Source organism: Scatophagus argus, chromosome 4, assembly GCF_020382885.2.
Source record: "Scatophagus argus isolate fScaArg1 chromosome 4, fScaArg1.pri, whole genome shotgun sequence".
Taxonomy (NCBI): domain Eukaryota; kingdom Metazoa; phylum Chordata; class Actinopteri; family Scatophagidae; genus Scatophagus; species Scatophagus argus.
Window position 1 is genome coordinate 6049135 of NC_058496.1, and position 20403 is coordinate 6069537.

At 41.0% G+C, this 20403-nt stretch overlaps 2 protein-coding genes across 2 annotated transcripts; one reads left to right on the plus strand and one right to left on the minus strand.

Annotated features, from left to right (window-relative positions):
• Positions 1-758: 758 nt before the first annotated feature.
• Positions 759-10115, minus strand: bco2l (beta-carotene 15, 15-dioxygenase 2, like). Its single transcript, XM_046387098.1, has 12 exons — positions 9837-10115; positions 8011-8188; positions 7257-7468; positions 6649-6764; positions 6423-6525; positions 5720-5860; positions 4130-4290; positions 3557-3727; positions 2690-2827; positions 1841-2023; positions 1551-1661; positions 759-1014 (listed from the first exon to the last, which is right to left on the minus strand). The coding sequence occupies exons 1-12, from the start codon at positions 9958-9960 to the stop codon at positions 898-900; spliced, it is 1755 nt and encodes a 584-aa protein (XP_046243054.1). The 5' UTR covers positions 9961-10115; the 3' UTR covers positions 759-897.
• Positions 10116-14973: 4858 nt separating this feature from the next.
• On the plus strand, positions 14974-19581 carry ela3l (elastase 3 like). The gene is made up of 8 exons (XM_046387100.1): positions 14974-15081; positions 15328-15416; positions 16011-16108; positions 17164-17292; positions 17718-17854; positions 18210-18355; positions 18782-18934; positions 19524-19581. Exons 1-8 carry the CDS (start codon positions 15042-15044, stop codon positions 19539-19541), a joined length of 810 nt encoding a protein of 269 aa, XP_046243056.1. The 5' UTR covers positions 14974-15041; the 3' UTR covers positions 19542-19581.
• The last annotated feature ends 822 nt before the right edge of the window (positions 19582-20403 follow it).

A 20403-nucleotide genomic window follows, 5' to 3' on the forward strand; every position in this document is an offset into this window, starting at 1 on the left:
ATGGTGGAGTGACAAGTGCAGCTGTAGGCTACTTCACTTACTGGGTAGGGCCTGTGTGCTTTTACACCGTTCTGTTCGGCTTGAAGTTAAACACAACGAAACAACAAAGCGCTCTCATTGGGCACACAAGGTCCTACATGTCAGTGTTTATGTGGATGTCAACTTTGTTTTGGGTTGTTTTGAGCGTACAAACAGCCTCACGATTTTGATGTGACCTCTGCTAGACTCTCTGGAGGCTATCGACCAGTTTCACATTCACTTGTTTTCCAGGCATTTCAGACATTGTCCATTTCTATCACATTACTGTGACAGAAATTGAATTTCCTCTGATGCATTTTTATGTATCCTAAGTGCTGCTCTGTTCTCACTGGGAGTATACCGTTTCCACTGGCGTGAGAGTGCAAAGACACTACGGGTTGGACAGAAAAAAAAAGGGGAAATGGATTTTATTTTAATGTGTGTATTGCCTTTCATGTTGTTGTTTGTAATGCTTTCCACATAAATTGTTAGTCTTCCCAAGTAAGCATCGTCTATATGGTTCTCTGGCCAATCTCTGAAGACTTTTTCAAACATCACCTTGCAAGAAACGGTAAGAATACATAGAGGACAAACTTTATCAGTGTGCTGATGTCATGCTGGGCTTTCTGTCTTATTAGTCTCCAAAAGATTGCCATCTTTCTGACTGTAATGATAGCACACAGCGAGGACATGCACCTATTCCTATTCAAGGATCACAAACAAATATCATGAGTCTGCAGTTTTTTTGCCCGCTCTTATTTTTCTTTTTATTTCTTTTACAGTTTCAGTCAGTGACATCAAGACAGATATTCTATTCTGTGGATAAAGTTGCTGGTTCAATTTCAGCCATTTACCACAGAGCTGCAAACAGCAGCACTTCTAGCCCATCTCGTTAAACACACCATGGGTCCCACATGGGATATTGACAGGGACTTCTGCTCTGCCCAGCTCAGTGAAGGTCTTGGCATCCAGCACAAGGAGGAAAGTGCTTTTCTCCTGGACGCAAAAACAGAGGAGTTTAAATATGTTATATTAAGAAAAGGTCCATTCTTTCCCACAATAATAACAGTCACAGTATCAAACCATTTGTCTTCTCCATGCATTGTAAAGTACACACTATATGGACAAAAGTACTGGGATGCCTGACCTTTACACCAACACTTTAATGAGTTGGTGCATTCTAAATTCACAGATAGCTTTGCAGCGGTAACAGCTTCCATTCTTTTGGGAAGGCTTTTTGGAGCGTTTCTTTGGAAATTTCTACCATTCATAAAATAGTGCTATCCCTATGTCCCAATACTTTTGTCTATATTGTGTTTATGCATGTGTATATATATATGACTTGGCTTGTGTATCTTTTTTCTTTATATTTCTTACAATATAGTGCCGAAGTGCACTGTTACAATGTTCATGTCGATATCAGTCAAACTAACGTTGTCACTGGTGAAGTTAATACTGCCTGTTGTAAATTGTTTTTGTGGGGGGTTATTTTATTTATTTATTTATTTATTTTTTTGTAGTTGTGAACTTACTTTTCTGGGCGTGATGATGACTGACAGGACCACTCCGTCATCTTCCTCGGTAGCTTTGGGCGAAGCAACAAAGACAGGCTCAGACGGGTACAGGCCGGGATAACGCCACACCTAGACAGGGAAGATTACATAAACATCCCTTTTACCCTGAGCTGTTTCATGTTATAAAACCGGCTCCCAACCCCCTACCCTCAGTGTTAGAGAAACAGAAGTAGAAATAACTTTGATGTGATAACACTCAGCCCAGTTAACAATGAGGTCTCCCTAAGTAGTCTTTGATTGATAGAGACCTTAAGCTCCTTGGTGTGGACATCAATCTTGAGCAGGGAGTCACTGAAGACGTGCCCAAAGCCACAAGAGTAGAAGTAGCGATAAGGTCTGCCATTGTACTGGGCATAGTTGATCTGGGGGAACTCAAGGCCGCCGTATTGCAGCAGCTCATCGTCATGAAGTTCCTCGTGGGTCATGTAAACCTGAACGGTCACAGGGGAATGTCAGAATTTTCCTCAAATCAGAACAATTTTTACATTTTGGCCTCCAAAAAATGTGTGCCCTGTTAATGCAAACCAACAGACTTGATTTACTGCACAATGTTGAAATCAATACTGCATTACTGTTTAAAACAGGTAAATGGATAACTGAACAAGAGCCATTCATTTCAAACTTGAAATTAGAATAAATCCATTTCTTTTAATTTTACCTTAAAAATATATGTCACTTCCATTACATTTTCAACTATATTTTTCCATTTGTCTGCAGCGACAGCGGTGGCCAGCAGCACAGCTGGTTTTCCAGCTGTTATAACATCACTCTGACTGAGTGCTAAAAACTGAGAGGTCACAGTGTCACTCAGGTAGGCATGACAACTAAAACAGCTTTCTTTATTGTTCAGCTCCATGGCGAACTCTCGTTTAACTTCATTTTTATCTGCTGTAAGTCAAGAAATTACTATCTTGCAGAAAGTGCCTTGAGTGCCTCATCATGCTGGATAATTGCGCCGAGTGTGTGGGAGTGAATTGGCTGTATTCATCATGATTATAGGTCTCATTCTCTACTTGATTCCAGTAAAACCAGATTGTACAGTTAAACATATTACTTTATATACAGAATGAGAGTACTACATTCAGTTTTAAGCCTACCTCTCCTGGTTTTGTCTTTTTTGCCGTGGCTTTATAGTTATGCAGAGTGACAAGGTTTTGGTCCAGAGGAGTTTGTTCGTCCACAGTCAGGGGTAGGACGTATCTCCTTGGAAGGTTTCTGCACAAAGAGTTGTAAAACTGCCAAAAGAAATCAGACAGACATGAATAACTGTGAGCGCGGCTCCTTTGACTGAAAGGTGCAGTGCGACCTGAGGAACAAATCTGAACAGATACAAAATACTGACACAAAACCTTGTTCTTACATGACAGAAATATTGTTTGGAGGCATTTATGTGTTATTTTTCAGGTTATTATGTTTTGATTAAAGATGCACTCTTCACCACATTTGAAATCGCAGAGATTTATTGAATCAGAAATTGAACAGTTTATGAGTGACTAGAGAAAAAAAGAAAATAAGGGAATAACAGATACAACTCAACTGTCTCTAAGAGACTGACTGCGCTAAGAGAAAGATGAGATGGCCTTGGTGAATAAAAATGGGCCTGGCACAGAAAACCACAAAAACCTCTTGACATCTTTGCTACTACTTTTTATTACGTTTCCAGTTGATGTTTTGTGGACATTATTTAAAATAAGTCAAAAATGAGCTGATGGATTGATTGTGGTGGAACTGATGATGGAAACAGAAACAACATTATGTAACAAACACTCGTGCTGAAATAGTTCAGTAAAATCCAGCATTTCAATCTGAGCTAAAACCTGAGCTAAAACCGCCCAAAACCTGCAGTTTGTTGAATGGCCACTTGACCCTCATATTAAAATTGCTATCTCAATCGTACTGGTACTAAAACCTGGGTGACATGGGAGACTATGCCCATGTTTTATTGGTCCATGGTATCCCTTTACCTTGTCCATTTCCTCTCCCGAGCCTCTCTGGAGGTTCTCCAGTGTGAACTCTCCAATGACCTGACCATCGTCCCCACAACACATGTCCATAACCAAGAATCCGTTGTCTTCAAATGCGTTGATCTGATGCAGTGTGAACATGGGTGCTGTACGGTACTTCACTTCGCTCTCCTGTTGCACCAATCACAGCAAGCCGGTCAGGAAAACATTCACAAAACAATACATGTTTATAAAGGCTTTTGGACACACAAGAAGGAGTTTCTGTTTTGATTTAAACATTTTAGGAAAAGTGCCGTCACTGGCTCTGCTGTTATGGCGTAGTACCTTCACATTATAAAAGTCTGATATTGTATGCTTAATGGGTATGCTGTGTAATGAGATGAGAAAATTGAGAGCAACAATGTATGAGAAAAGGCTACACCATCAGAGTGTGACTTCATCAAAATAAATAAGGAAAAAACTTCACCATGCGTGAAGAGATTAGCTTGCAGTTTTCCTTTTTTTGTTCTGTCTATTCAGCAAATGGGTGTGTGTTTCCTTCTGCCACTGTGCTGCAAGCTAATCTTAACCCACCTTGCCAGTGTGCCTGTTGACCAAATGGAAGATGGTGTCATACTGAGGCTCCCAGGACATGACTTTGTGAAAGCTCTTCCCCTGGATTCTGTACAACATGAACTTCAGCAGGTCCAGCTTGATTGGCTGCTCGATGAACACAACGTAGTTCTCCGACATGGCTGGACACACACAGGAGGAAACGTACGCATTAGTAAACACATGACTGACAAAGCTTATTGCTCATATTTCATCATACTTTCAAGGTCACATATTGGAGACCTGCTGTGTCTGGTTAAAGTGCAACTCATCAGCACAGTGCCGATTGTGTAGCCTGGTTTCAGGAGTCCATTGGTTTTTGCAATGCTCAACTGATATGGCTCATAACTGTTTTTCTAAGCTTGTATAAAATGAGTTCAATGTAACATGTCAACATGACCTCAGTGGTGTCTTGGGTGTGAACTGAATTTGGATTTTACAAAAATGGTAGGGCATTTATGTCGAGGAGTGTGAAAAATACATTTGTAAATGCCTGTGTGTTGCTTATTTGGACCAGCAAAAATTATCACATGCTCTGTTTTGCTGAAGTCTTTTGCTGTTTTGCAGTGGGCCACATCCGCTACTGCTCCGCTCAGGGCTGGTCAGTTTGCAAAGTAAATCTTTCTTGCCTCAGTGCCAACGTTTCCTGACAGGAGACAAAAATATTCTGCGAGCAACATGAAATAGGGGGCTAAACGCCATCTGCTGTGACCTGACTGACAAAAGTAATTATGTGGTGCCTTGTGTAACGATACAGTGTTCCATCACATGAGAGATTTCTTGGTGCCAGACTGTCTGACAGAGCAAGGGTGGTCTGGCAGAAATCTAAACTGAGATGTAATCAGTAACTAGTGCTGTACCAAAACCAATGGAGCAGCATTGTGGTAAATCAGGCACAATGCTTGAATTAGCTGTTTGGCACCAGCTTAATACGTCATTATCAATGTTGTCTTCATCAATTGTCTGCCTACGAGCAACATCCAGTCATATTCGTACAGGTCATCATGTGCTAAACTTTGGATTCTGTTGCCTTTATTAATATCTAATATTCATGTATTTGTTCATTAGAAGTTCACTCAAAGACCATCAGATTTTTTGTCAAATCTGCCTGTTCTTGTACATGACATAAATGACACAACAAAACATCAAACAATATTACACAAATTGCCTTGGCATATCTCAGAGTTAAGCAATGGAAGAAACCACAGTAAAAAGTTGTTTTAGTGTCCTTTTAACACATTTAATATTTTTCAGTGTAAGAGAAAGTGTGTGAGTCAGAGGCAGAGCTATAGACAGGGAGAGATAGTGAAAGCTGAACAGAAAGACAAAGGAGCTGTGATTGACAAAAAGAAGCAGGACGAGACGTGAATTCAAATTAGTAATTAATAAGAGCACAGAAAAAGACTGTGATGCTCTCTTTCAGTGAAGTAGACTCGCCCTGTCAGTGTAGGCAAAATAAATAAATAAATAACAAAAATCCCATATAGAATTCATTAATTTATCAAGTTAGTTTACATCCAGCATGCAGATTACTTTAGGAAGCTGTAGCCAGTCTGTTATATACTGTCTCACCAAAGCTGTGATAATAGGAAGGTTTCCTGGCTTCATCTGCACGGATGGAGCAGATCACTTCAGCTCCGCTCAGGTCTGCACTGTCCTTCGCTGCTGCATTCTGCTCGGGAGGTGGCACACGGATGATGTTGTAGAAGAAACCTGAGGAAACAGACAGCAGTATTTGTGAGGATGGTGAGGGTTGGACTTGACCCCTTACTTCCAGTGAAGGGGAATCTTAATGCTTCAGCATACCAAGACATTTTGGACAATGCTATGTTTCCAACTTTGTGGCAACAGTTTGTTGAAGGCCCTTTTCTATTCCAGCATGACTGTGCTCCAGTGCACAAAGCAAAGCTCCATAAAGACATGGTTGGATGAGTTTGGTGTGGAAGAACTTGACTGGCCCACACAGAGCCCTGACCTCAACTCCATCCAGCACTTTTGGGATGAACTGGAATGGATATTACAAGCCCCACCTTTGTGTCCTGAATTCACAAATGCTCTACTGTATGAACAGGCAGAAATTCTCACAGAAAGCCTTCCCAGCAGAGTGGAAGCTGTTACTGCTGCAAAGCTGGCTGTGTATTTAGAATGCATGTCACAAAAGTGACATGCAAAAGGTGTAATTGTCACGTGTCCCAATACTTTTGTTTACATACTGCACATGGTTAGGTAGGTAAACAGGTGGGAGGCAAGGTGACAAGGAGGGAAGGAAGGTTACCGCTTTTGCCGTAGGAGTTGCCCATGTTGTACGTGGCTCCCTCACGGTCATAATGCGGGTGAGCTGAAGCTGCGTTGACAGCAATGTACTGACTCCAGTCAACCTTAAATGGACACAGTCGTCAACTTTATCATCATCAGCAGTCACTCAGCTTCTTCATCGTCTTCATCCCCTAAAAGCAACAACATTCATTCAAGAGACTTTTGTATTAGTTATACTGACTCACCTTCTCCTTTGTCTCCAGGCTCTGTGGATCCACTCGTCTCATGTAGTTGGTTTCCGTGCTGACATAATAGTCTCCCTTGTACTTGACGAAGTTCACATTGGCGTTATCCGTGGCCTCTGTTCACATATACAGATATCAGGAATGTATTAAATATAGTACTTCAGTGGAAGTCATCATACTCACAGATGTCACTGTTTTTCCCATCAATTTGTTCCTCTTTAGTTTGTTTCCAGGAGCTTTACGTCATACTTCAGATTAATGTTTACCTCACAGACCCACACACACACACACACACACACTGACATGTTTTATCTTCACCTCTATAAAAAACACATTATAATGTAACTCAAGTTTTCACCAGGTTGCAAAAGCAATATAAAGTACACCACATACAGTCAAGAGCATGGAAGCTGAAGAAAAAAAATGTTTTTCTCTATGACTATTTGTTTGACTTTGCCTCCAGTAATCTGGCACAGCTGCCTTGTTACCTATATGCACAGATGAATTGAATAGTTTAATAATGCATTTGGCACTGCTGGCGCTACATTATGCTGTGCTGAAGCAGATTACACATGGGAATATGCAATATGTAAAGAAGACACACATACTGGGAATCTGAAAGCGCGAAAAGAAGCGTGCAAAGATGTTCTTGCAGGGATCGGGCATGGCTAACGTCCCGAACTCTGACACCACTATGCGGTTCTTCTCCGAGTTGAAGACGTATGAGTCACTGCGCAGGAATCGACTACTGTAGGTGACATTTCCCTCGCAGATGTGGAACCGGTGCATCAGGGCCATGCCATCAAACCAGTGGGTGTAACTGAGAGAAAAGAGCTGATTTATCACCGGGGTATTGGTGTAAGACAAAGCAGAGAGACTGAATTGAGAATTTTCATGGCTGAAGGAAAAATAACCCATTTTGTGGCTCAGTATGTGACAGCTTAAACTGGATGGTTTACCTCTTCAGGTAATTCACTGAATATCTGCAAACTGTTTATCCTGAACCATCCTTTAAAGATACAGGTACAGATCAGAGACATCTCAAAACCACTGGCTTTTAGTCTGCTAACTCACACTGTTTCTTTGGTGCTCTGCTGTTCCCTGTCATGTTAATGTACTGTTACTGTTGTCATTTAAATTACAGTTTTTTGTTATATTTGTCTGACTCTTTTAGTGGTTGTGTGACCATAACTGTCAACCAGTGTGGGAGTAATAACAGCTTGCAGTACTGTTACTGAATGCTGTAAATTTCTGATATATTTTATTCTGCATTTCCTTCTTTTTAAAGGTTTTAAGCTCGTTTAATTTAAGTAATTTCTGAACTGTAAAAATTTGTTTTCTTTCCTTGGATTTCTCAAATACCTGTCTGTCCCAAATTCAAACTTCCCAGGTCCATTCCTCAGGAAGCTCCCATTGATCCAGGCTGGAATAGTTCCCTTGACGCTGGTGGGGATGGGATCAGGGGTTTCCTCCGCAGAACGCACCAGAGGAGCCATGCTCTCCAGCCCTTCGGCCTGCGGACATCGCTGCCTGCTGGACACTGACAGAGGAGAGGAGGAGGGTCACTGAATGGCTGATTTTTGATTGAAGTGCACAAATTTTATTGTGCTGCCTGCTGGACAAAAAAACTATTTGCCAGCACCAAACAGTTGATCAAATGATTCTTCCAATTCTCAAGTAAACGGCTGCCAGTTAAAGCCCTTCTCCTGTCAGTATGCAGCCTGGTGGTATCAACACCATCATGAACAGGAAAAGCTATAGCAGCTGTAATCTTATTTCGAGACGGCTGTGTTAAAAACAGACAGTAGAGTACGTCACATTTTTGCACCTTCTGCATATCCTTTTCTTCACAGCTCTGCAAGCTGTCAGCATTCGCACCAAAAAAACTCAAAACATATGATCAAAAAAAAAAAATAAGTACACATTATGTACTGTAGCTGTACATGGCTCTCTGGGGGTCATGCCCTGTGAATGACATCTGCACTATCTAACATCTTATCTGTTATCCAATACCCGATTCCCTTTCATTACCTCACATCTTCACATATAATGGAGTGTGCGAAATACACACGAGGGTTACGTGATTAGCAAAGGCATATCGTCTCGGTTCAATACGGAGCCTCATGCTGAGCTTACGTTACAATATGTTAGTTTTTGGACGGTGTGAATTGTTATTGCAGCCAATCGGCAGAGGCAGGATTCTGTTCATTCCCATGACACCAGTACAACAGACAATAAAAAAGGAGAATGTGCAATAGAGAGATAACCGCTGTAGGCTTTTACAATCTCTTACAGTGTTGACTTTGTGAGTTTTGATTGTGATTACTGCAGCATTGCAAATGATGAACGTGTGCTGTCATTTCCTTCCTTTTTTTTTTTTTTTTAGTGGGGCATTACATGTAGTTTCCTACCGCCGCATTCAAAATCGAGTCTCTTGAAAATAAAGCTGCGACACTGACGAGCCCTGAACTGTTGTGGATAATAGCTTCAGGTATTGCTTTTTTATCTTTCGTTTTTGAATAATCACAATTGCAAGAGTAGTTTATTTGTAACAGCTATTACTGTAACCAGTTGTTTTTCTCACAGCGCCAACAGAATGTCAGAGTAAAAGTAAATGACCTTGTTGGATTTAGCTGTCACATTCCTGCACATCTTTTTAATTTCTCTTATTTTCATTTTTACTGCGCAGGGCCTCTCAGCCAGTTTTCTTCTATTAGTTACAGCTGAGAATGACTAAAAGCTGTTAATGAGACATTGTGCATATTCCCTCACCGGCTCTGATTCAACAGGAGACTGTGGAGCAGGAACAATAGAAAATGCCAAAATGTCTGTTAATGCAGATCTGGTTTTGAAATGCAACAAAATACCATTATGACTAAACCATATAATCTAAATCCACCTCTCTGTGTAAAATGTGTATTCCCATGTGTAACCAAAGAAGGGTTTTTACACTAGATACTATTGTTTGTCCCTGCTCTTAAAGTATATGCACCAACAAAGAGTAATGTTATGTATACATTTCAGTTTCTTTTTAAAACATGATTCATCATTTATCCCAGATACAACAAAGCAAACATGCCGAGCTTTGCTTCATGTTCATATTGTGAAATAAATGATGAATGAATCTGCTGGAGTAACATATTGAATCTATAGCTCATCTGTCTCTTCGTCTGAAAACATCTACTCACTGCTTTGCGTCGGGGCCTCCAAGGGACTGGACGTGGCTGGTCGCTCTGTGAATTTGATCAGACAAGCACAGAGGAATTTATACGAGCTCTGAGGAAAACCTTTGAACCTTTGGCGCCTTTCCATGTTAAGTAAGTAATCCCAGGCACTAAACAACAGCGCGGTTCAGCACTGACTGTATCATTAAACCGGTAATAAAAGTGACGAGAAAGGCAGTGTCCGTGGCTGCATGATGCAGGTCACCGTTTGCACATTGTGACATAATACAATAAGGAACATTTCTCAGTGATAACAGACAAAAAATAAAAAATTGGTACATCGTCTTGTATCTGTTCTGATAAAAAAAAATCACAATTAAATATAAACCCTGCATGCATTATAAACATGTTGTAAATAATCACCCACTTCATGTTTATCCTTTAAATATTCTTTCATTGCTCTATCTGTATTGTTTTGAATTCACCTGACTTCAACATACAACATCGACGTTGTATGTTGTCGATCAATGTTCCTTTTTATATGCATTTATGTGTATCTGCAACTTTTTTTTCACTTAGTTGTATGTAGGTAATGCTTTCTGTCTTTTGTTCAGCTTGTTTAGCTGTATGCATTTATCTTTTCTCTAAATTGTTTTTAGAACTGCGTGTTGGTAAACACAGAGCAATTTAAAGCCAGTTCATTGTACGAGTACACACACCGTACTGATCGTGATGATGGTTTGCACATAAGAGCCACACAGTCTGTTAAACTGTCATTATTAACAATAGTAGTAGTAGTAGTAGTAGTGGTGGTAATCTTTATAGCTGTTGTTACACACTGTATACAATCATGTCTGTGCAAATGAGCTTTTGTTTACATACAGCACATAGACCACATCATCAGTCCACTGCTTTTATCTAATCTTGTTATACATTTCCATTTGCATTCATTTAAAGGTTGCAAGTGTCACACTGCAATCAGAGTTTTTTTTACTTGAAATACCTACAATTACATTACCAAAACTAGTAGTATTTGTGCCAAAACTGTTTCCATGCCTTTGTACCAGACACAACAGCAGCCCTGTGCAGTCTGGAAATTTATCATTTAGCCTGATGAGCTTTGCAAAAGACATAATGGCTGTTAAAAAATATATACACATAAACAAAAGGTAATGAGGATTTTTTTTCAGAGACCACTCAGTGTTAATTGGCCATGCAATATTCATTCAGTGTATCTAATTCCCGAGTGGCTCAGCATGTAGGAAAAGCAGGTCTCTCAGACATGAAATATCTGTGGTGGTTCCAAAACCCAATAATATAAATCACTCTGCATATCTGTGTGCATCAAGACATGTGTTAACGCAGAGGAAGAATGCTCAAAGGGAGAACACTCAAATGTAGAAAGAGGCAGAATGATAAACATTAAAGTGATAAATGTGGACAAGACAGCGATTATTATACATCAATCTGTTTTATAAATATGACGTTTGGTAGAGGAATTCACATTTGAGACACAGTCAGGCTGCAACAATACATAGAATCAAGGGTAAAAACATAAGAGAGGGAAAGTCAAAAATCAGGTTGTTTGAGATCTCTTATTAAATATATCAAATATATCAAATGTGATTTTGGAGGTAATATCCAGTGGTGTATCAGTCAGAATACACCAGAAGACACTTCGCATGTTTTTTGTAAGGCTGTGCCACTTTACACTTTACATGTTTGTAGTTTTAGAACTGAAATAATCCTAATTTACTATAATATGACACATAACCTCCTTCTGGCACCGTCTGATAAACCAAAACCACATCTGGTGAAATTACGCTCTTTAAAACAATCACTCATCTTATTCAAAAATTGACAGTATTCTTACATTTTAAATTGATGCACATAACCTCCTACACAGCCTGCAAGATCACTTTTACCACCAAATATGTTAATCAAACTCATTGGAGTGAATTGGCAGACAAACTAGATGATCCTGTTGCATGCTCAAAGTCGCTGAATGACTTCTGACATGCTGTCCTTGGAAACTGAAGAAAGCTGCTGTGCCTGAATGTGAAGTCAACTGCAAGCCTTCTGAACATGTGCAAGTGATAGTTATTTGTCACAAAAGAAGGCTGAAAGAATATGTCTGTAAAGAAGAGAGTGACTATACTATAAACTATTGGCACATGAGCATAGGAGCAATAAACACCAAATCAAATAAATAATACATTGGAGCAGTAAGCAGTTCTAAACACTACAGTGCTGTTTGTGGTGAGGCAGGCAGCACCCAGTCCCACTACTCCCCTTCTACTCTCCCACTCAACATGAAAGAAATGGAAACCTGGCAAGTGTGTGCAAGATCTGTAGGAAGACCAGTTGGGTCATGATGTGCTTATGAGATTTAATTAAATCAGCAGCTCCCAACCAGGGAATTTCTATGGAATAATAAGCCAAAATGTTGGGAAAGACAGAATTAAAACTGCAGCAAAAAAAGGCATCAAAATAAAATAAACATACACCAACAATCGGAAAGCGAAGGCAGGGAAAGCCTTCTGTTAACATCAGTAGGAGGGATAATGATAAAAGCAAATCAGCAGCTGACAGCCGATGTTTGGATTTACTTCAGCCCTCCAGCTGGAAACACACTGCCTGTGGCAAATAAGGCAGTCCCTGGAAAGTACAGCTGTATATTTTTAAAGGCAAAAAGCCTCAATAATACAGACATTAGAGGGCTCAGGACGGGATAAACATTGAACTATTGCAACAAACCCAACGATGCACCACACTGTGTACAGGTACATACTTGAGGTGGTTCTGTAGGGAAATTAGTTAAATACCACACAGCTGACCTCAGCCGACGGCACCGACCTGCCACGGCAATATTTATACTTCATGGCAAAATCTCTCTCCTTTGCTCCATGTGGGGAATGGCAATGACCAGTACAGTGTTTACAGCCCCAAAGTGATATAAACCAAGCATACACCTCGCACACAGTGTCATTCAAGGTTCAGCTACTGTTCTGATAGGGAAAAAAATGTACTAGCTACAAACCCCCCTGCAGGAGTTTCAGTTAATGAGGTGTTCTGCTTTTCTCAGCCATGAAACTAGTGAGCCTCATTCCTAACGTGACAGACTGCATCTAACTACTTATAAACATGTCTGACTGCTAAGGAGATCAGAGGTTCTGGGCTCTGGAGATCAGAGGTTTTGAACTTTGAGGTTTGAAGAGTTGCTGACATTTCAAATCAGGTTAATGCATTTGGTTGAAAAAAAAAGGTATAAACTGAGATCATTCACTTAATCTATTTTTATCTTCTTTTTTCTGTTTAATGTGGTCAAACCACTTCAGCGTGCAGCTCAGTTCATTATCAGTGCAGTGTCATCTGGCCAGGATCAGATTAATCAATGCAAGAGGTTTAATCAGAAAGGGGACGCCTCTAACCTGGACACTGGCCTGTAATATGCTTAACAGGGTTTTACAGGTTTGAAGAGTAATTTTAATTAGCTTTCAATTAATCGCATATCGCAGCACTGGAAGAAGCTCATACACACATGACAGGGACGTGTGCACCAGCATACACACACACACAAACACACACACACACCTACAGGCTTGAGTATTTCCAAGATTTATTTCGCTGCTGTGGTTGCCTTCAAGTGATTTTTCATCCTATCATTTTTTTCCCCCTCTGGTCTGTAAAATAAAGACGTCTAACCAAACTTTGAATCAAAGCTTTAAACACAGCACTGTTTGTAGATTCAGCTGTCATAAGTTGTAAGGTGCTCTCTGCTGTGTACCAAGGTCTCTTAGTATCATTTTCAACATCAAAGTTTTGTCTGACCTCCTTTTCAGATGCTGAAACCCAGTTAGAGTAAGGATTGATTTTCTAGATGACTCACTTTACAAAACTTGGATGTAGTTTCTTGTAGCAAAACAGACACAGAATAACATTACATTTTTCTCTTTTGTAAAAGAAAATAACTCAGTTTGGTTTCTAAACAGATAAAGTGTCCCATCTAGTGGTGAACGGGGAGACTAAATGATTCATGAACAACAAGTCAAGGCTGTTGTCTGAGGAAAACACTTTTTTTTACTCCTGAAATACTTTGTATCACAGCTCCTGTAACATCCTAAACAATATTTTAGGCCTTAACGGCCTGATTCTGTCAAAGCTTACGTCAGACTCTTTTGTCAAAAAATACCTTGAAGATCATCAGTCGTACATACAAGCATTTTGTGTTCAAAAAGCTGACTATTCCTCCTTCCTTTTCCGCTGCCTCTACCTGTTTACTTCATCATAACACCTAATCTTTATTGTGTCTTGTGACATTACCCAAGCAGCCTTTGACAGATTTACACTGTCTGCCTGCTGAGTCACCTCAGGCCTGCACACTCTGACACTTTCATACCCCAAGAGTTGCTTCTGTGTCCTCCAAGTCTCATAAAAAACAATCTGTTCACTCAGGTCATTATAACAACCTCACGAGACAATGTTTTAAACACTACTTTTTACTTTGCAACATCAAATTCAATGCGCAGAATCATACCAAGAATCCTTGGATGTGAAATATGCTGAGTGATGTGTTCGCTCATTGAGTATGTCTCACATTCCCGGCGCTGCTGCGTTCACTGCAAAATTGTGTACGTTGTAAGATGTCAAAATGATTGTAGTGTAGCTGTCGATATTTTCTGCACCAGTGACACCATCTGTTTCGCATTGTCCTGGTTATTTATCATGGTAATGCCTCCGAGTTTGATTTTTGTTTTACATTTCAGGGACAGGAAGGCACCAGTGATCCAGATGCTGGCTTCCCATGCTGTTATGCAAGCATTACATTCCAGTCAAAGAGAATTTGTCGTGGAAAGGAGTAAAAGTCAATATCATGTGGAGAACATGTCTGGTATGTGTCTCCGGCATTTACACACACACACACACACACACATGCCGTGCGTGTATACATGTAAATGCTCATGAATACACATGTACCCAATATAGTAAATAAACATACATCTTACTTCTGCATGAAGGTCATGTGAAATGTTCCAGAAGATGCACCTGTATGATTCAGCAACCACCCACTCGCACTGGCCCTCACGGCCATTGGTCCAGCTCCATCTCTGGAGGCCTTGTTAAACCAATAGGAGTGTGTGTTAGTGCTTTTGGAGCGGGTGTTGCCTTTAGAGGAAAGTTTAAAAGCAAGTGTGTGTCCTGTGTCCCTAAGCAGAAACATCAATCAACATGATCCCCATTGTGCTGGCCTCAGTGCTCATTGCTAGCGGTAAGAACATCTGGCATCCTCTAATTTTGTGTGTAATTGTCTCTGTGTGTTTCAGGTTTGCGTGAGGGAGTGTGTGAGTGCCTGCAGATTTCCACGTGGGGAGCTCACACTGAAGCAGTTCTTTAATGAAAAGAAAAATGATGCAGTGTTTGCTTGACTTGGGATTTAAAAGTAATTTCATTGTTCTCCCACTCCATGAACGCTCCCTTTGTCCATCGCACTCATGTTTACTTCTTCCTCCCCCAGCTCTTGGGTGTGGCAACCCACCCATTGAGCCCCTGACTTCTCGTGTGGTCAATGGAGTAGATGCCAAGCCCTACAGCTGGCCCTGGCAGGTATTTTAATATGTACACATCTGTCAATGTTTTTGTATTTACTGGCAAACCCATCCATCCATTTTCTATACCACTTATCCGTCAGGGTCGAGGTGGGGGTGGGGGGTGGAGCCTGTCCCAGCTGACTACGGGCGAGAGACGGGGTTCACCCTGGACTGGTCGCCAGTCAATCGCAGGGCCGACACACAAAGACAGACAACCACACACTCTCACACTCACACCTAGGGGGCAATGCAGAGTAGCCAATTAACCTGATGTGCATGTCTTTGGGATTGTGGAAAGAAGCCGGAGTATCCGGAGAAAACCCACGCAGGCACAGGGAGAACATGCAAACTCCACACAGAAGGGCCTAGACAGGGATTTGGACCAGGTGTCCTCTTGCTGTGAGGCAACTGTGCTAACCACTGCACCGCCCTGCAGCCCCTACTGGCAAACCTTATACGTCTAACATCTGCTTATTAGATTCCAGATCTAGTGGTTATTGAAAAAATGTTGTGTTTTTTTTTATTAAATCAACAAACTATGCTGTCCATCTACACATTCACAACCTGCTTCTTATTCCATCTCTTTATGTTGTCTTTTTTTTGTCTCCAGATCTCTCTGCAGTATGAGAGGGATGGTGTGTGGAGGCACACTTGTGGGGGATCTCTGATTGCTGCCAACTGGGTCATGACTGCTGCTCACTGCATCAAGTACCTAAACACACAAACAAAACTCATATGTATGAGTCGCTGTGACGAAGCAGCCTTGACTACTCACTCACATACGCACACATTTTTACGTGTAGTGCAGTAAAAGTCCAAAGGTCCACACCAATTGTTTGAGGGGAGTGCTAAGAGTACAAGAGTGTTTTCTACCTATAGGATGCTTGGCCTCAGATTCAAACAGAGCCCAGATCCAATAATCGGCAGCCAAAAAGGGTTTGCCATGAGGGCGGAGACTACGTCACACACAAGTGACTACTACTTTCCCCAGGAAACCGTTAAAAATAGTGGAACGTATTGCTGGCAAATTTAGTTTCAAGAAGAGGAAGTAAAATAAAAATGTACCTTTTTAAGAAATATTTGAGTTGATTGGAACAACGAGAAACATGTTTTGTGAGGGGTCTTGTAATTATTATTGTAATTATATAATTATTTAAGGGCCTCCTCAGGAGTCGAGGAGTCAGTTGTTGTTTCCTCACACTTGTTGCAATGTAGAAGCTCATTCTGTCATGAGCTAGCGCAGTACCTGCAGCACTGCAGCTCAGCCCAAGCTGAAAATATATTTTTTTGTGAGTTTGTAAATATTTGTAAATTCTTGTTTTTTGTTTTCTTTTATTTTGTTTCGTACATGGGGCGTTCTTCTTTTATTTGGCAGCACGCAAAATCAATTTAAAAACCACGATCTGCCCTACGACTACGCCTGAGTGGTTTTGTGAAGTCACGGGCACACACACACACACAGATCTTCTCGGTTTATTCTACGCCACAATGCCCTCCTAATTCTGGACCCTAAACCCTACTTAGTTCTCATAGAAGGATTGGGCAACTCATGAAGTCCAAAGGTTTCTAACCCAAATGTCACACTGATAAAAAAAATAAATAAATAAATAACTGTATCAAAGGGCACCTGGATACCTGTCCAGTTCAAATCTTCATCTTGCCACCACATTTAATCGTCGATTTGAGCTCATCAGGTCATTTAGCTGCGCACTAAATCTGTCTGGTTTAGCATGGGACTCAATGTTCTATTCTCTCCCCCCCAGCAACAACTTCTCCTACAGGGTGTTTGTGGGCAAATACAACCTGGTTGAGGAAGAGGCTGGCTCCAAGGCAATCCTGCCTGAGAAGATTATTGTCCATGAGAAATGGAACCCCATCTTTGTGGCCCTCGGGTAAGACAACCATCAGTAGTGTACAGTACAAAGAGCAGCCTCAGTCACTTCCTGCAATATGCAGCACATCATAATCTGCTCTGTGTCGAGTTGAAAAACTAGGCTCAAATTCTGCTTTTTTCACGCCGGTCCAGCACATACCTTAGGCACAACTCCTTAAAGCATATTGCTGCATTCTTCACCTTTAAATATGCAGCAGGACAAAGCAGAGAGATAAGATCGGCCTTAGAGATGATTTATTTGCTTGTATGGACATGGGAACAATAAGAAAGAATGTAAAAATACAGATTGCACCCTTTCTTGTTTATCTTAGCTTTGTTTCTCTGTCCTTCTTTCTTCCTCTGGAGGGAATTTTTAAATTGCTTGTCAGTACAACAACCACCTCCCTCAGTCTGTCTCTCTTTTTTTTTGTGTCTTTCTTACAGTAACGATATTGCCCTGATCAAGCTGTCAGAGTATGTGACTTTGACAAACCAGGTGCAGCTGGGATGCATCCCTCCTGCTGGCTCTGTGCTGCCCAACCTCTACCCCTGCTACATCACCGGCTGGGGCAGGGTGTACAGTGAGTCACTGTTTGTGTTTGTGTGTCTGCATATTTTTTCAGAATTGTACCTTGGAAATGCCCTCATGCTACTGTGAATTAGGATGTTCGGCTGGTGTGCAAGTGTGATGTTTGGATTTATAACCAGCTGTGTGTGAATATGCGTGACTGGGGTTACCCAAAGAAACCTCCGAAGTTGGGATGGAAATGAAATGCATGAGATTTCGGTTGAAACTTTTTTGGGGGGAGGATTACTCCTAAATTGAAAATTTGGGTTGGACTGTGAATTTGACGCTTGGGGAAATGCTGTAAAGCAGATTTGACAGACGGCTAGTGTATGTGGATGACGGTAATAGACTCTGCCTGTGTGTTTTAGCCGGAGGCCCCATTGCTGATAAGCTGCAGCAGGCTTTGATGCCTGTGGCTGACCACGCCACCTGCTCCCAGCCTGACTGGTGGGGCAGCGCTGTCAGGACCTCCATGGTGTGTGCTGGTGGGGATGGAATCGTGGCTGGATGCAACGTAAGTTTTTACTTTGTCCATGCACAAAGAGAGAGAGAGAAAATTAGTTTTTGCTGTTTCTTCTGTTTCCTCAAAAAAAAAAAAGAAATTTAAAATTATTAGACTTAAATGGCAAAGCTTGTGCTTTTGCATTCTGTGCTTCATTATACCACAGAAGCAAATCTGAATTGAATTTGAATGCAATGAAAAAAAATATCGAAGCAATCTGAGGGAAAGATTTTTTCCTTTTTTCCCTCATCATACTCATGTCTAGCTGCCAAGAAACATGGCAAATGTTTCTTGTGTCCTCATTACACTTGGTGAAACAGCAATCCTGATTGGGATTCTCAGAGTTGTGCATTGCCAGTCTACCAGAAACTCCACCAAATGAATAAAACATGAGCCCTCCTCCTCCTCTTCCTCCTCCTCCTCTCTTTCTGTGTCCAGGGCGACTCCGGCGGCCCTCTGAACTGTAAGAACTCCGGCGGCACCTGGGAGGTTCATGGCATTGCCAGCTTCGTCTCCGGCCTCGGCTGCAACTACGTGAAGAAGCCCACCGTCTTCACCAGAGTCTCCGCTTTCAACGACTGGATCGACCAGGTAAAGGAGGCGAACGAACAGATGTGATTGATTTAATTGTCTATTTGTCAGGGAACATGCAAGAAGCATCATGAAAAAGATTCTGTAAGTGATTACAATTAGAAACCTTAGTGAGTATCTCGAAATAAAATACTAATCATTATTTTGAGTGAGTTTGCTATTATATTAAGTCATTATATTAAGGTGTGAACTCAGGGCACTGAGATGCTCTGTCATTATTTAGAGATTAAGTGTCTCATTAGAATCATTTACAGGATCCTCTTCTATTTTGTTTCCATAAAACAGTCACAATTCTCATATATGTGATTATGTAAAAATGGCAAAATTTGCATCACATTACACTTTCAGTCACTAGTGCGTAGTTAGAGATCAGTGATCACAGGTTTGCTTTTAGTTTCAGCCAGTTTTATTTTATTTTTCATTGAACACTTTCAAATCAGTTTGTGCTTTTATTTTGATCAGTGAGGCAAAAAAAGTGCAACTTTTTACTGAAGAAGATGACTGACCAAGAGTATTTCTTCCTGCTGTGAAGGAGCACAGTGTTTCCTCATTTCATTTTCCAACTCAGACTTGATATTTGTGCTTTCAGGTTATGATGAACAACTAAAGAAGATGGAGTGTCAATAAAAAAGACTCAGCAAACTGCATTTGTCTTCTGTGCCATGCATGTGTTTGGATATCCACCACATTTTATATTTACAAACTGGGGATGAATCCTAAAGCTTAATAAGCCACATTAGCTGGTCTCTGCTTTCCTGTGAGGTTGTCTAGCAATGGAAACAAAGTCAACAAACGTCCAGCAGGTGTCCTCATACACTCATGATAAGAAATTGGATCTGACAGCTGCAGAATGATCCGATATTTCTACCTGCATGGAAAACAGCACCAAAAAAAGGAAAGGAAAAAAGGAAGGACAAAAACAATCAAAAAAAGAAAACAGATGTGACATTCACATAAAACAACTAAATTATCCACCAACAATATGTAAAATTACACCAAGTTGCATGCTGCGTGTAACATTGAGAAATAGACTTGTCATATAAAATATGAATCTAATATCCCTGCACTGGAACCTGACCTGGTCTGTCCCTGTGCCGTCGCTGCAGGAGGGCTTTATGACGACCATAATACTCATGGGGGGGGGGCATATCTCCTCATAATAAATCTGTTCTGATAATGAAGAAGGCTACAATGGCAAAAACTGAAATTAACACTTCAGTCATCTTTCCCCCCCCCAGCTGTGATGAGAAGCGGCTGAGAGAGTGAGAAGGAGGGGGGATTAAGAAAGAAATTAAATTGGCGCTCAGTTGCTTCTTCTTCTTCTTCTTCTTTTTATCTCACTCCTCTTTTCTCTCTGTCACATTTGCAAGACTCGCGCAGACACACGCGCTGATAAGTTTTGACAGGGAAACGGAGGTGCGCCGGCGTCTTTTCTGACACGAGAGGCAGTGATCAGACATGACACGCTT